The sequence below is a fragment of the Neophocaena asiaeorientalis genome, unplaced genomic scaffold, assembly GCF_003031525.2.
Source record: "Neophocaena asiaeorientalis asiaeorientalis breed wild unplaced genomic scaffold, Neophocaena_asiaeorientalis_V1.1 scaffold1, whole genome shotgun sequence".
In the NCBI taxonomy this organism is placed as follows: Eukaryota; Metazoa; Chordata; class Mammalia; order Artiodactyla; family Phocoenidae; genus Neophocaena; species Neophocaena asiaeorientalis.
Window position 1 is genome coordinate 6,157,589 of NW_020171981.1, and position 15,020 is coordinate 6,172,608.

The window sequence follows — 15,020 nt, forward strand, 5'->3', positions numbered from 1 at the left end:
ATCAACCTCATAAGGTTATAATTAAGATTAAATGATATAAAACAATAATGAAGGTAACAATAATGTTAACTAACATTTATTGAACTGGACACTTTGCCAATGATTTAACATATATCGATTAATTTACTCCTTACAGCCATCTGAAGTATTATCATAATTCCCTTTTATGGATGAGGAAACTTACCTCAGATTCAAATCCAAGTCAGGATTTGAATGCATGTAGTCTTATTCTAGGCTCATGCTTTTTAACCGCTACTGCATATAATGTCTAGCAGTGATCAAAAAAATGGCACATATTTTTATGGTCATTGTTAATTAATTAAAAAATAAAATTTATGGAAGAAATTAAAAGGCAGCAGCTCCTGTGTGACATTCTTGAACATCAGTATATTTCAGATGATCTTCATTAAGATGATACATACCATTCTCTTCTAACCTCTAAATAGCCTCCCCATGTAAAATGATACTAAAATGAGACTAATTTCTTCTAGTAATGAGATCATTACAGTTTTGAAGGGAATACATTGTCTTCTTCCTGATTGGGGGAAGGAATAAAGTTTCTTCAAGTTATATTCTCCCCACTTTTGCTGTTATGTTTTTCCCAGTTCCACAAAGTAGGGAATACTCCTTGGCTGTCTTTTTTCCCCATCCGTCCACATGCTCCTAGTCCCTGATGCTGCAAAGGTAACACTTCACAGAAGATTTAAACTATGTACAATATCCAGCTTCAAAAAAGAGAAAACTGAAATATAACATCAACATTTCTTCAGCAAAACATTTGAATGCATTTTATCTGGTCAGAGACCAGGGGACAACAGTGTGCTTTGGGAGAGGAGAAAGGGAAGGATAAGATGTCCTAATCGGGCTTTTACAGTACCTTGAGCCTTTATATCCACTGAGATCTTTGTCCATATCCAACTCAGGAGTGGATTCAATGATTGCCTGAACTTCTGACTTCTCTTCATTTTCAGCAGAGTCTTAGGAAAGAACAAGATAACAAAAACAATGCATATAACACATACTGCCCGTTATGAAAATTGCTTCTATGGTTGTAAATACATCATTTGATCATAAAAAATTTTCAAGAGTTGATTCTAGGAAACACAAGGTTAGACAGACAATATGTCATATATTCAATTAACAGTAAATATGAGCAACTAAAAAATAACCAAAGGAAGTTTTCATTTGTGTTTCTCTGGACACAGTGCAGTGTACACCAGGCCAGAACTCACTGTTTTCCTTGTATTTAAGGGGTGAAATACAGAGAAATTAAAGACAAAGACTAATGACCTAAGGTAGGGAACAGAAAAAGAATGTCCTCCTGCCTTTCAGGCTCTCAACCCCTCAGCCACTGCCCCACCAATTTTCTCTCTAAAACTTTATGTAATCATCACATCTTAAAGCTTATTTACAATTGAATACAGTTTTATAAATCTATGGCAGTAACACCCCAAAGATGTCATATCCACATCTGGATTTATTGAATACTTTGTCAGTATGTAAATAAGTAGGGTCACTTACCTGTTGATACATTTCTAGTTTCTTGGACTACCTGTACTTCAATATGCTTGCTTCTCTCTGACTTATCTGGTGTATCTGCAACCTTCCCAAATCCTTCATTCTCTTCATGTAAGGGAGTATCACTAGGAATTGCTGCCACATCTGAAGCAGTTGTTGATGCTGGAGTGGTAGCTTTAGATCCTCCCTGGCTGACATCAGAAAGTTCATCCTACGAATAAATATAATTAGGGAAAACATTCTGACAAGTAATTTATTTAAAACTATCTTTTAAATGGGTTAAGAAACTTGAAAGAAAATTCTATTAAAAAACAGTAAGTCACTGATTACCAAAGGAAATCAATAAATAATCTCTGCAGATTATTTTCAAGTAATTAGGAAATATTTAAGCAATCATGTTTTTCCAGACATACATGAGATTCTTCTAAATAGAAGACCTGAAGATAAAAGTAGAGTGGCAGTATTAGCAATAAAATCATACATTACTGTCATCATCAGAGTCTGTAATGGCAGTCCTAATTTGTAAAATCATTTGATAATAAAGACTTGTTTCCAAACACTTAGAGCATGTACTGTGTGGTAGCTACTCTAAAACAGCAATGGAATAACAAGATTCTTAATCTCAGGATACAGTTTTGTAAACGGTGTTCTTAAAACATCCTGTATCCAGGGAATTCCCTGGTGGTCTAGTGGTTAGGTCTCCGTGCTTTTACTGCCAGTGGCCCGGGTTCAATCCCTGGTTGGGGAACTAAGATCCTGCAAGCTGCAAGGCGTCACCAAAAAGAGAAAACAAATCCTGCATCCAGATCACTTGAAGTGTTTGTAAAAAAAGGGACAGATCCTAAGTCCAAGCCCAGACTTTAGGCAGTGGCATCAGGTAATCTGCATGTTTAACAAGCAATCCAGGTCATTTATATATTATCATTAAAATTTCACAACTACTTCTAAGATCCACAGATAGGCTTCAAGAAGTACATGCCCAGACTGAAAATTTATGCAAACATTTATGTACAATGAATTTTCTAGGAAAAGAATCTACAACTTTTATCAGATTTTCAATGGGGTTTGTGACTCCAAAATAATCAAAAACAGCTGTCCACTAGCTACCAATGACGAGGCAGTTCTTTACAGCAAAGTACCCAGTCTTAGAGAGAATGGGACAAAATGTTTAGTACTAGTAATCATGATGATGATGATTAGGGTGAATTTAGGGAATTTACCAAATGTATAATTTTGGATAAGTTATGTATTCTTCCTATAGCTATGTTTTCTCATCTGTAATATAGAGATAATGGTACCTAATTCATTGGATTATTCTAAATTTTTCTGTATAAAGACTTAGCGGTGTATTCACACATACCAAGTGTTTAAAATGTTGGCTATTTATTACAATTTATAACAATACATTATGCACAACTTTGAAAATTTGGCAATACATGCTTTTGGCCTAAGGAGAAAAAAAGAATATATAAATATATTAAATTGTGCTATGGTGGGGGATGATTATTAGGGATTTTTATTTCCCTCTTTCTTAACTTTTAAAGAACATGGTTTAAAATACATTATAGCTAAATCAACTATGGTTCAATAAAAATAAAATAAATTATAGCTATACAAATAATGGAATAGAATCCAAGCAATTAAAAATAACTAACACTATACCAATCTTCCACTGTCTGAGAGATTTAGGTTATTTTAAGTGCTGAAAAGTAAGAGGGTGTTCAAGGTTAAGACTCTCTTCAAGTATAAGAAAACATTTTTTGACATATAGTCAACTTACACATGCTATGATGGACAGCAACTACAATGAAAGTAATCACACTCGGAGAACTTAACCATCACCAAACCTCTTAGCTTTACAACATTAAAATGTTTCATCTCCATTTTCTTCTCTTAATATTTTAATTTACTATAATGCATTTTGATGTATGGCTGAACTAATATAAATCAATTACCAGATGAGAACAAAGGGCATGCAAAAGAAAATATATTCTCTATGGCAAACCGAGAGCTCTTTATCCCTTCAATACTCCTCCCACCCACACTCTTCATCCCTATCCCAGGCTTTTGGAGGTTATTCCCCCCTTATTTTTGTTTTTAATAATGAGAAATCTATGAAGTCAGACTGTGACCTAGCATGTTGTACTCACTAAGAGTTTTGAGTATCTTAGCTCTTCTGGTGGGTTTAAGCTCTAACACGTGGATAAAACCCAAATATTTGCTGAAGACCGTCATGCTAGTACATTTTTGCTAGTCTCATTTTCTGACAGTTTATATTGTACTTGGACTTTTATAATAGTTGGTCAGCTACTGATTACTTATTGCTCATCAACATTTTAAGAAACATATATATCCATGACAGATGATCCATTTAGCAAAAACAAATCTCATCTGAGATTCAGAATCTATCAAAAGAAAAATAAAGTGGCATATCCATATTAGCATACAATACTTACTTGAAGTGAATTTTCAATGACATAGGAAAATATTATGTTAAATTGGAAAATATATATACTTTTAAGGAAATAATCAGAGATGGACAGAGGATGTTATTTATAACAGCAGAGAACTGAAAACAACTTAAATGCTCCAAAATAGGAAATTAAGAAAATTATAGAACATCCATACAACAGAATACTATGCAGCAATTTGAAAAACTGTGTTGTTCAAGAATACCTACTGAGATGGAAAATATTCACAATATTCTGTGAAGAGACTGGGGACTAAAACAGTTCTGTATAGTATAATCAACTAAGAATGGCTAGAAAGAGCTATGTCAGGACACTCATGACAATTCTAAAAGTGGCTGCCACTGGGTAGTTTGATAATGAGTGACTTTTGCTTTTACTATGCTCTTGTTAGCACTTCTAAATATATATATTTTTAAGTAAAAGAAAATTATAAAAGTCAGAATATAAATCTATATATGAAGTATGGTCTCAAAAACAATTTCTACTTATTTGTTTGTATGGCTGCGTTGGGTCTTCATCACTTTATTTATTTATTTATTTATGGTTTCTCTTGTTGTGGAGCACGGGTTCTAGGCACGTGGGCTTCAGTAGTTGCAGCACTCGGGCTCAGCAGTTGTGGCGCACAGGCTTAGTTACTCCACAGCATGTGGGATCTTCCCAGACCAGGGCTCGAACCCGTGTCCCCTGCATTGGCAGGTGGATTCTTAACCACCGTGCCACCAGGGTAGTCCCTCAAAAACAATCTCTTTAGGTATATAAAGAGACTAGAGATAGTAAGTTTTACTATAACTAGATGAAATTCTCTTTTCAATTTGAAAGTTTTGAGAAAAGAAAATGATTTATACGATTTATGAGTTGGGACTATCCATTCATTATTGCCTTGTGTTTAAAATAACTTTGATTACAAATATTGCAATATTAACCATATGCTAATAAAATCAGCTTAATTACACAGCCAACTATTTTCTTTTGTGCATCTCAAATACAGGGCTGATATCCAATGGGAAGAAAGGCAAATCAAATACATTAATAGTTCAATCCTCTATCACCTCCTCCCCTGTAAAAATTAAAAGACAATATTATTTGACTATTTCCTGGAGCTGGAGACTGGCACCTAATACAAAAGTATCTGATAAAAATTTCATAAAGCTGGGCTTCCCTGGTGGCGCAGTGGTTGAGAGCCCGCCTGCTGATACAGGGGACACGGGTTCATGCCCCGGTCCGGGAAGATCCCACATACCGCAGAGCGGCTGGGCCCGTGAGCCATGGCCGCTGAGCCTGCGCGTCCGGAGCCTGTGCTCTGCAATGGGAGAGGCCACAACAGTGAGAGGCCCGCGTACCGAAAAAAAAAAAAAAATTCATCAAGTAAATTAGCTTGTTAGAAGTTGAGTCTGGAAAACTGACAATAATATTTCTGGAGCCAAAGAGGACTATAGTGAAAACAACTAGAAGTCACCCTGAGTACCACTCTCTTGGCCTTTGTTTTGATGTGTACTCTATTTAACAGAAAAAATAGAAGTGGCATTATTTTGGTTAATCTAACAGCCTGGCTAATTCACATTTATGTTATCATATACATGAATTCCCAAGCTTTAAAAGTTTAAAATATAAAGTACATTTAAAAATTAATATAAAGAGTCCAGGTTCTGATTAAGTTCTGATGGACAGCGCTTAAACCCATCAAAACTATGGATTCAGAAAGCCCTAGAGAATATCAAGTTCATCTACAATGAGAAAATTATATGCCTTTGAAGTTATTTGAAAAATAACTGGAGGTCGATCTTGACCTTGTTGTTTCCATTTATCTCTCAAATAAAAGTCAAGTAGAGAAATTATTTCCTCTTCCTTCATATCACCCTACCCCACAAAGTCTAGCTATTTTTACCTTAAAAAAAATTATGTAGTAATTTAAAAGTTCACAATATAAACAGCTTGGCAAGAGCCCTCTTCCCCAAAATCATTTGTGGATCTGGGAGTATGAAATAAAGTAACCAGGAGAGAGCTGAACCTAAAACAGGAAAAGGACTCTGACACTTCAGGGGATCTCAAGATTTAGGGCTACAAGGAAGTGGTAAATTAGGATCTGCTTAGAAGATGGTATTTTAAAATGCTATCCAAATAACATGAGATTATTGATCTGTAACTCACTTCCCTTTTATACTTTTACCACATAAAAATATTTTACACACATTAAAATAGCTCACAGTGTGGGCTGTACTTCTGACAGCTGGATCCCAGGGACAGACCATGAGAGCTGAAGAGGGAAAAGCTCTGAATTTTAGGGAATAGTTTTCAAAAGACGTATTTCTCCTTGGTCTCCCAGATAGTGGAGACATAAAGCTCCCAAGATTAGCAGGAAAGCCATGAGGTGGGAAGTCTCTGTCATGTGTTTGGCCAAGGGCACAATATTCTTATACTGTATCTCCTATGGAAGAAATTATGAAATTCTGTCACTAACTATGCCTCCAACTGAAGACAGAAGGAAAAAAGACAAACCTAAATATTAGCCGGCTAAAAGATAAAATGTATCACTTTTGGTCAACAATGAGTTCATATGATACCAGGTACAAAATGAGGGAAAATGTTTTACTAGGACCTAAATGGAAACTGGAAGCATTTACATAAATTATTCAACATAAAGTTATAGGGGAGCTGCATGCTGTAGTTTCGCATTCACTCTGTGACTTCTGGAGACTTCTAATTCCCATTTTATGCTGGTCATACGCCAGGTGTACTGTTTTGGCTAATAGTTTTGACTACAAATGCTGCTTTATTTATCTGAAGACCACTGGCCTATCAATTTCAACTGCCTGATGCCATTAAGATATCCTCTTCAATGACACAGGTGGGTGCCAAAAATGGAGACTCACCAGGTGGTCAAGTCTCTTTCTGATAAACGTTACTTGTTTTGTAACCCCATTCCCATTCCTTCAGTCTTGAAGAAACTCTTACATTGCAGGCTTTCATGTCACTGGAAAATGCCCACAAAAACGAGCAACCTGACGTGGGGTTCCAGTGTTATAACTATAAAGGAACGGCACTCTTGTGCAACAAAACAAAATAACAAGTGCTGGTGAGATGTGAAGAAATTAGGACACTTGTGTACTGTTGGTGGGGTTGTAAAATGCTGCAACTGCTCTGAAAACAGTATGGAGTTTCCTCATAAAATTAAAAATAGAACTACCACATGACCCAGCACTACCCGCTCTGGGTATAAAACCAAAAGATTTGAAAATAGGGATTCAAAGAGATATCTGTATACCCATGTTCACAGCAGCACTATTCATAGTAGCCAAGAGGTAGAAGCGACCCAAATGTCCATTGAGGGATGAAATGGATAAACAAAACGTGGTATATGTATACAATGGAATATTATTCAGCCTTAAAAAGGAAGGAAATCCTGTCACATGCTACAACATGGATGAACCTTGAGGACATTATGCTACGTCAAATAAGCCAGTCACAAAAGGACAACTACTACATGATTCCACTTATATGAGGTATCTAAAGTGGTCAAATTCATAGAAACACTAAGTAGAGTGCTAGCTGCCAGGGCTGAGGGCAGAGGGGAAGGGGAGTTGTTGTTTAATGGGTATAGAGCTTCAGACGTGCAAGACAAAAAAGTTCTAGAGCTCTGTTTCACAACAACGTGAATACTGCTAACACTACTGGACTGTATACTTAAACATGGTTAAGATAGTAAATTTTATGTTATACGTTTTTTTATCACACAAAAAAACAGAACAGGTGTCATTACTTTTAGCTTCACTTGAGATACCATAGTGAAAACAATCTGGTCTTTGTGCTATTTTCCTACTGGTTTTAGATTATCAGGCTGAAAGTCTATATAGGCCTTTACAAGATACTTTCAGATGTTCCATTCATCAAATGCCTCCCGTACCCAGTGCTGTACAGAATACATATGTCATGTGTTATCTGGCATTGCCCCATTACAATTTATGTTCAGAAAGACTATAAAGTAAGTTCACAAGTATAAAAATAAATTATCCCACTAAGGACAACTTAGAAATGTTCCAATACAGTGTTTTCCTAAGTAGCTGCCTGATTTCATCTGAAATAAGCTTTAAAAAGGGGGCAAGCAACTCTGCTACGTAAGTTTGTCTTTAGCTTCAAAGATTGTAAGCCTAATGTAAGTAAAAGACAAAATTATAGAGTAACTAGCCCAATGGATACCCACTATAACACTTATCACCTTATATTTAATTTCTATGTTTACATTTCTTTCTCCCCAAGTTAAGGTTGTGCCCAAAACAGTAGTTTTAACACTCTTTTGATTTACAACTCTACACCATAAGAGAATCACAAAATTCTGTGTATACAAGTATTTTATGGAGAGCTTCGTATCTTTGATTTGATTCCTAGAGGAAACACTGAGAAGCATAATTCTAGACACATTTAGGTGAAATAAGTCTGGATGTAAATAATACTGTAGGTTCAAAAAAATTTAGAGAGGCACGGATGACCTACCTCTGAAGGTATTTCTGAAAAAGACACTGTTCCACTGTCATGGACCTGCTGAAGGCCTTACCCTGGTTAACCCTGACCTAGTAGGTAGGAGAAAGTCTTATTTTGTCTTTATATCCCCAGGGTCTAGCATATCAAGCCTGACATGAAGTAGGCTCTCAAAAGATGTTTGCTGAATGAAGCTGAATGGTGCCCTGACTGGGGCTGAACAAATCTGTTTAAATAGGGAGGCAGTCCATGGTAAAATGACATACTAGGCTGTCTCCAGGATACATACAAGTTATGTACATTCTGCCCTGAGGAAGGTATTTGTGCAAAGCATACACGTTTTCTTACCTAGAGCTGGAAAAATAGAAATAGGCTGAATTTCCACAGGATTTACTTATTATTTTCTCCTTTATTTCAAAATGCTGACTTTAGAGAGGAGTAAATTACAGATTACAGTAAAGCCCTAGCAACCACTGTAGAAGAAACAATTTTCTTTTTTATTTCAGGGAATAACATCAGCAGTCTTCCAAACTGAGCACTTGATGTCTTGAAAATAGCAGCTGAGAAAGTACCCAAAAGTTAATCACTTTCATTTACTTTTTACAAAGCATTTTGGAACCCCATTCTCACCTCCTGTACTATAGCCTTCAGAGGTTCAGGACTACTGCTGACCTGAGAAGAGGGAAAGATTATAAAAGAGAAAAAAAAAAATCATGTATTTACTAGGTGTTAGCATATTTCTAAGTATCTTTGGCTTGTGCTACCTCTCAGAATAACAAGATCCATCTCTTTTATCTACTTTGTTAAAATGAGGGTTTGGGGGTTTTGTTTTGTTTTGACTTAAAATCACCTCCTTTAAGCCTCTTTTTTAAGCCATCTCACGACTCAAAAACCACCTCTTGGGTCTTGTCTTACCTTATACTTTGTCAATAAGCAGTTTATCACTTAACCCTTTTTTCTATTCACACAGCTGTGTGAAATCTTCCTGAAATTTATCCTAATCATCTTGAGTAATTAACATAATAAACATTCCAGTTTAGCATACTTGGAAACATTAACCACACTCTTCTTCCCTCCCGCCCCTCACTTCTGAAACTGTTAAGAGAACACTAACAATGGAAGGGTCACCAAGATTCAAGTCCTTTTTCACAAAAACATCTATTTACTCATATTCTTCATTTCTATCTGTACATTTGCCCTCTTTGAGACAAAAGTGTTTTTCTTAAACACAAAGCAACTTCAAGTTTTAAATATTCTTAGTCTGGAAATCCATCAAAGTCTTTTGAAAAGTCTAAAATACAGCTCTCCTAGCTCTCTGTTAATTCCCACAAAAAAACCCACAGATGAGCAAGGCATGATTCACTTTTTTTCTTTTTTTTTTTTTAAATTGAAATATAATTGACTTACAATACTATACTAGTTTCAGGTGTACTACATAGTGGTTTGATGTTTTTAGACATTACAAAATGATCACCACGATAAGTCTAAGTACCATCTGTCATCATACACAGTTAATTCAATATTATTGACTATATTCCCTATGCTGTACATTACATTCCTTTGACTTCTTTATTTCATGAATGTAAGTTTGTACCTCTTAATCTCCCTCACCTATTTCACTCATCACCTCATGCCCCCTCCCCTCTGGCAACTACCAATTTGTTGTCTGTACCTATGAGTCTGTTTCTGTTTTGTTATGTCTGTTCATTTTGTTATGCCTGTTCGTTTTGTTCTTTGAGGTTCCACATATAAGTGAAATCACATGGTATTTGTCTTTCTCTGTCTGACTTTTCTCACTTAGCATAATACCCTCTAGGTCCATCCATGTTGTCACAAATGGCAAGATTTCATTCTGTTATATAGTTGGATGATATTCCATTTGATCTATAGCATGATTCACTTTATACAAACCAGACTGCCTCTCCCTTAATATCTGTTTACATGATCTTTGATTCTGGATTCTCATCTTCAACTCTTCTCAACTATCATTTCATCAAAAGCTAGGTAAATAACTCTCTAAATAAAAATGAAAAGACTGTGAACATAACATTTTAAAATGAAAAACAAAAAGCAAGCTGCAGGAAATACTTAGAGCATAAACCCATTTGTCGTTTTGGTTTTTTTTTTAAGATTTTTTTTTTTTTTTGATATGGACCATTTTTAAAGTCTTTATTGAATTTGTTACAATATTGCTTCTGGGTTTTTTTGGTTTGGGTTTTTGGCCACAAGGCATGTAGGACCTTAGCTCTCCGAACAAGGATCAAACTGGCACCCGCTGCATTAGAAGGCTAAGTCTTAACCACCTGGACTAAGTCCCTAAAACCATTTATCTTACAAAGACATATCATGAGTATGTATTATCTATGTACATGTATAAAGAAAAGGGTATGAATGCTATACCAGCTATTCACAATGACTGAGGCAAAGGAATGGAATTTAGAGTTGGACAACTATACATTTTTACTCTAGATTTTCGATATTATTTGATTGTGAAACATTATTAATATGACTTTTAAAAAAATTATTAAGCCTACTTCCTAAAATAATTGGACTCTGAGCAACTTTACAACATTTCTAGCATCTGGCATTGTGTGTGACCTGGTAGGCATCAAAAATTTTTAATGCAAAAAGCAAGGTAATTCTTCTTCAACAGGAAATACTTAGAGCTATTTTTCTTATTCTAAGAGTTTGTTTAAACATTAAATATCAATAGTAATAAATACTCATGTGCCAATTACTTCAAAAAAAGTCACATTAGAAACATAAGCTTTAAATACCATCATTTTTAGATAGTGTTGTTTATTTGGAGTTTTACCATTTTTCATTCTCAACATACACTAGCATCTTGGTCAATAAACAACACAATAAATATGCCAAAAAGAGGAAAAAAATCTCATTGATTAACACCCACTAAGAAAGAACTAATTCCACTGCCTCTTCTCTAAGCAAGAGTTTAAAAGGGGAGAAAGTATGTATCCTATAATTCTGTCAGTTATACCTCAATAAAAATGAATGGGCAAGTACCAAAATATTAAGAAGAGTAAATCTTAACTCCCTTTTCCCTTCAAACTGCAACTGTCAGCTGTGGATGATTCCTGAAGTTATCTAATGAGGATATATGGGAGTGGGAAAGTTTGTAAATAAAAACTGAAGTTATAGAAGAAATTCCTTGCCCTCTGTCCCAAGCAAAACCAACCTGAAATATTACAACATATAATCCATTTTTCTTAAAATTCTATTTTTATTTTACCCTACTGTAAACACTAATGTAAAAATCCAAAAGGAGATAATGTATACTATAAACTAATGGAAAAACCCAACATAAGCATCAACGGAAGAAAGGGCCTAGAAGCAATCACATTCCAACCGGTAAGCACATTTAGTGCCTAGATCTTGGTTCCTAAATACCATTCTACAATAAACAGAACCAAGGCTTCTTGGAGAAGCACTTGACTGCACAGCAGGGGCAGGGAAAATGCAAGAGCCTGGAGCATCTGATGGTGTCAGGAAGGAAGGACTCAAAAGAGTATGGGCATGTCGAAAGGGTATAGGATGTCTCCTGAAAGAGCTCCTGATGTCCAAGGCTGAAACACTCTGAGCAACAAAATAAATAGTAATGGGACTTCCCTGGTGGTGCAGTGGTTAAGAATCCGCCTGTCAATGCAGGGGACACAGGTTCGATCCCTGGTCTGGGAAGATCCCACATGCCCGGGAGATACTAAGCCTGTGCGCCACAACTACTGAGCCTGCACTCTAGAGCCCATGAGCCACAAATACTGAGCCCGTGCACCACAACTACTGAAGCTTGCGCACCTAGAGCCAGTGCACCACAACAAGAGAAGCCACCGCAATGCGAAGCCTGCACACCGCAAGGACGAGTAGGCCCCGCTAGCCACAACTAGAGAAAGCCCACGTGCAGCAATGAGGACCCAAAGCAGCCTAAATAAATAAGTTAATTAATAAATAAATAGTAATAGCATTGGATAACCTACAGAACAAAATAATACCTTTGAGTTCAAATATGAAGGAAAGAAGGGAGGGAGTGAGCAGCTCTCCCTCCCCAAAGAATTACAGTTAATGAATGTAGGATGAAGAAAATAGAAAATAAGCATTACAACACCACAGTAATAATTATTGTAGGTAAGGTTCACTGATGCACATTAAAATCAGTAAATGAAAGTTTGAGGAGAAGCAGGATATTGGCTCAGTCTCAAAATATATCCACCAAGATATTAATTAAATTATAAACAGAAAAACAGTAACTTTACAGTGAAGAAATCCAACACACACCAGCTGAACCAAGCAATCGAGGTTAACATCACCACTACGGCATTCTGCAGTATTCTTGCCAAAAATATATAGCCTCAATCTAATCATAAGAAACCATCAGAGAAGCCCAAATTGAGAGCTATTTTACACAATAACTAACCAGTACTCTTTAAGCCTGAAGGTCATGAAGACAAGGAAAGGCTGAGAAACCGTCAAATGTTAGAAGAGACTGAGGAAACATAACTTAGTGCAATGTGGGATCCTGGATTGCATCCTGGAACTGAAAAAGAACAGTAGTGGGAACATTGGCAAAATCTGAATACAAGTCTGTAGTTCAGCTAATAGTATTGTACCAATGTTAATTTCTTAGTTTTGATAATCTTACCATGGTTAGTTAACATACCAATGTTGGGTAGGTGATGGGTATCGTTCCTTCTGTACTATTTTTGCAACTTTTCTATAAGTCTAAAATGTTTCAAAATGAAAAGTTAAAAACAAAACAAACCAAGAGCTTTAACTGTTTGGAAATTTAAAATCACACATGCATTTTACAACAGGATCTTTAATCACAAAAGACACAGGAATAAGGTTTAACTACTATAGAGTTTCAAGCTTGGGAAAACTAAAGAAATAGGAACAATTTAACACAAATGGAGGAGGATGGAAAATTCTTCTAAACAATAATGCTGGCTCTGTTCAGAAATTTTCCATTCTGCATGCTAAGCACGTCCCCTGACGAATGCAGCACACATTGACCACTGGCTTTATATACCAAACCCTGCTAACAAGACCTTCTCACAGCAGTTCCACTGAAGTATTTCAAGTCATGTGGTTTCAAAAGTACTCTTTAAAACTTTCACAAGTAGGTATCAATCCAATTGCTTTTTAGCTCAAATTGTTTTTCTCAGTTCTAAAAGTCACATTCTACTAATAACCAGCAACCCAGGAGACTCTAAAGGAAAAAATAATACTTTTTCGGAGTATATATACATATGTGTATACTCACACACGTCTTTAGGCATGCGCAGGTGCATATACATGCATAGGTGTATATATACATATATATGTGTACATGTGAAACTAGATGGAATCTATGAAATCATTGCCAAAGTGATACTAACCAAGGTCTAGAAAACAGCATGAAAATTTTATGTGTAGGATATTTTAAATGATATTTAAACCACTTTGTTCTCTTTCTATACTTGGGCACAAGGGAGAGATATCTGAACTCTAAACTTGTAAAGCAATGAAGAACTTATACAACATAGCTGGTGAGAATACAAACAGCTACCATCCCTTTGGCAGGCAATTTGGTGATACCTAGCAAAATCTTAAATACATGCTTTAATCCAGCAATCCCACTTATGGGAATTATAAATACAAGTACTAAATTATGTACAAGGTTATTCAATGCAGCATTGCTTGTAATGGCAAAAGATGAGGAAAAACTGAGATGTCCTGTCAATAAAGTAGATTTTAATGGCAGATGGGATATGTGATCCCTTTCCCCTGGCCCTTCCTCAATAATTCTGATGTATCATTCATCGCCCTTCACTCCGTTGTTTTCAATTTTTTTCTCTCGGACTCCTCTTCTAAGCACACAAACAACCCAGTCTCGCGCCTTCTAAGAGTATTTTTCCCTTCACCCTGCCGACTGAAAACATCTTTTCACTGTCCTCCCACCACAACCACCTTTCTTGAGTAATATACACTCTCGATTTCCTCCTTCGTGAATATAATTCAGTTGGATGAACAACCTTACCTTAACATTTTTGCCCATTTCCACCCTAGCATTTTTTATAATACATTTTCAACAGAAAATGTCATTTAACATAAGAAGTTCCTTTTTACCAATTTTGCTAGTGGCCCCCCATTAAGAAATTTCTGTTAATGATACAATATAAAATTCCTCTGCTTTCTGCCTTAAACTGATCTCTAAACTCGATTTGAGGACCATCAAAAGGTGTCAGGTGAAGCTTCATGTAAGCTGTGGCATTTAGATTGGCCTTGAAAGAATACTTCTACTGGTGGTAACCTAAGCAGGATACAAATATGTATGTGGGAAAACTATATAGAAAAGGATGCACAGGTGTGGAGTTCAGGAAAGGGGTCAAGGTCAGAAATTCAAACTTGTGAACACTGATGGGTGAATGGTATTTACAGACATGAAACTTGAGCTACCCACATTAAGTAGAGGAGGGGGCTAAAATTTAAGCCCTAGAGAACTACATTTAGAGGTGCAAAAGCAGCAATGGAAAAGGACCTGTGAAGAAAACCAAAGAGAGAGGG

General features: G+C 36.1%; 1 protein-coding gene across 5 annotated transcripts in view; it reads right to left on the reverse strand.

Annotated features, from left to right (window-relative positions):
- The window catches only part of SPAG9 (sperm associated antigen 9), a 95,733-nt gene that overhangs the window by 46,046 nt on the left and 34,667 nt on the right, over window positions 1–15,020 (reverse strand). For all 5 annotated transcript variants that reach the window (XM_024742562.1, XM_024742567.1, XM_024742573.1 and 2 more), the window contains 2 exons: window positions 1,522–1,729; window positions 878–977 (listed from right to left, as the gene is read on the reverse strand). In XM_024742562.1, the coding sequence (XP_024598330.1) occupies window positions 878–977; window positions 1,522–1,729 (308 nt within the window). The remainder of the gene's footprint in view (window positions 1–877; window positions 978–1,521; window positions 1,730–15,020) is intronic.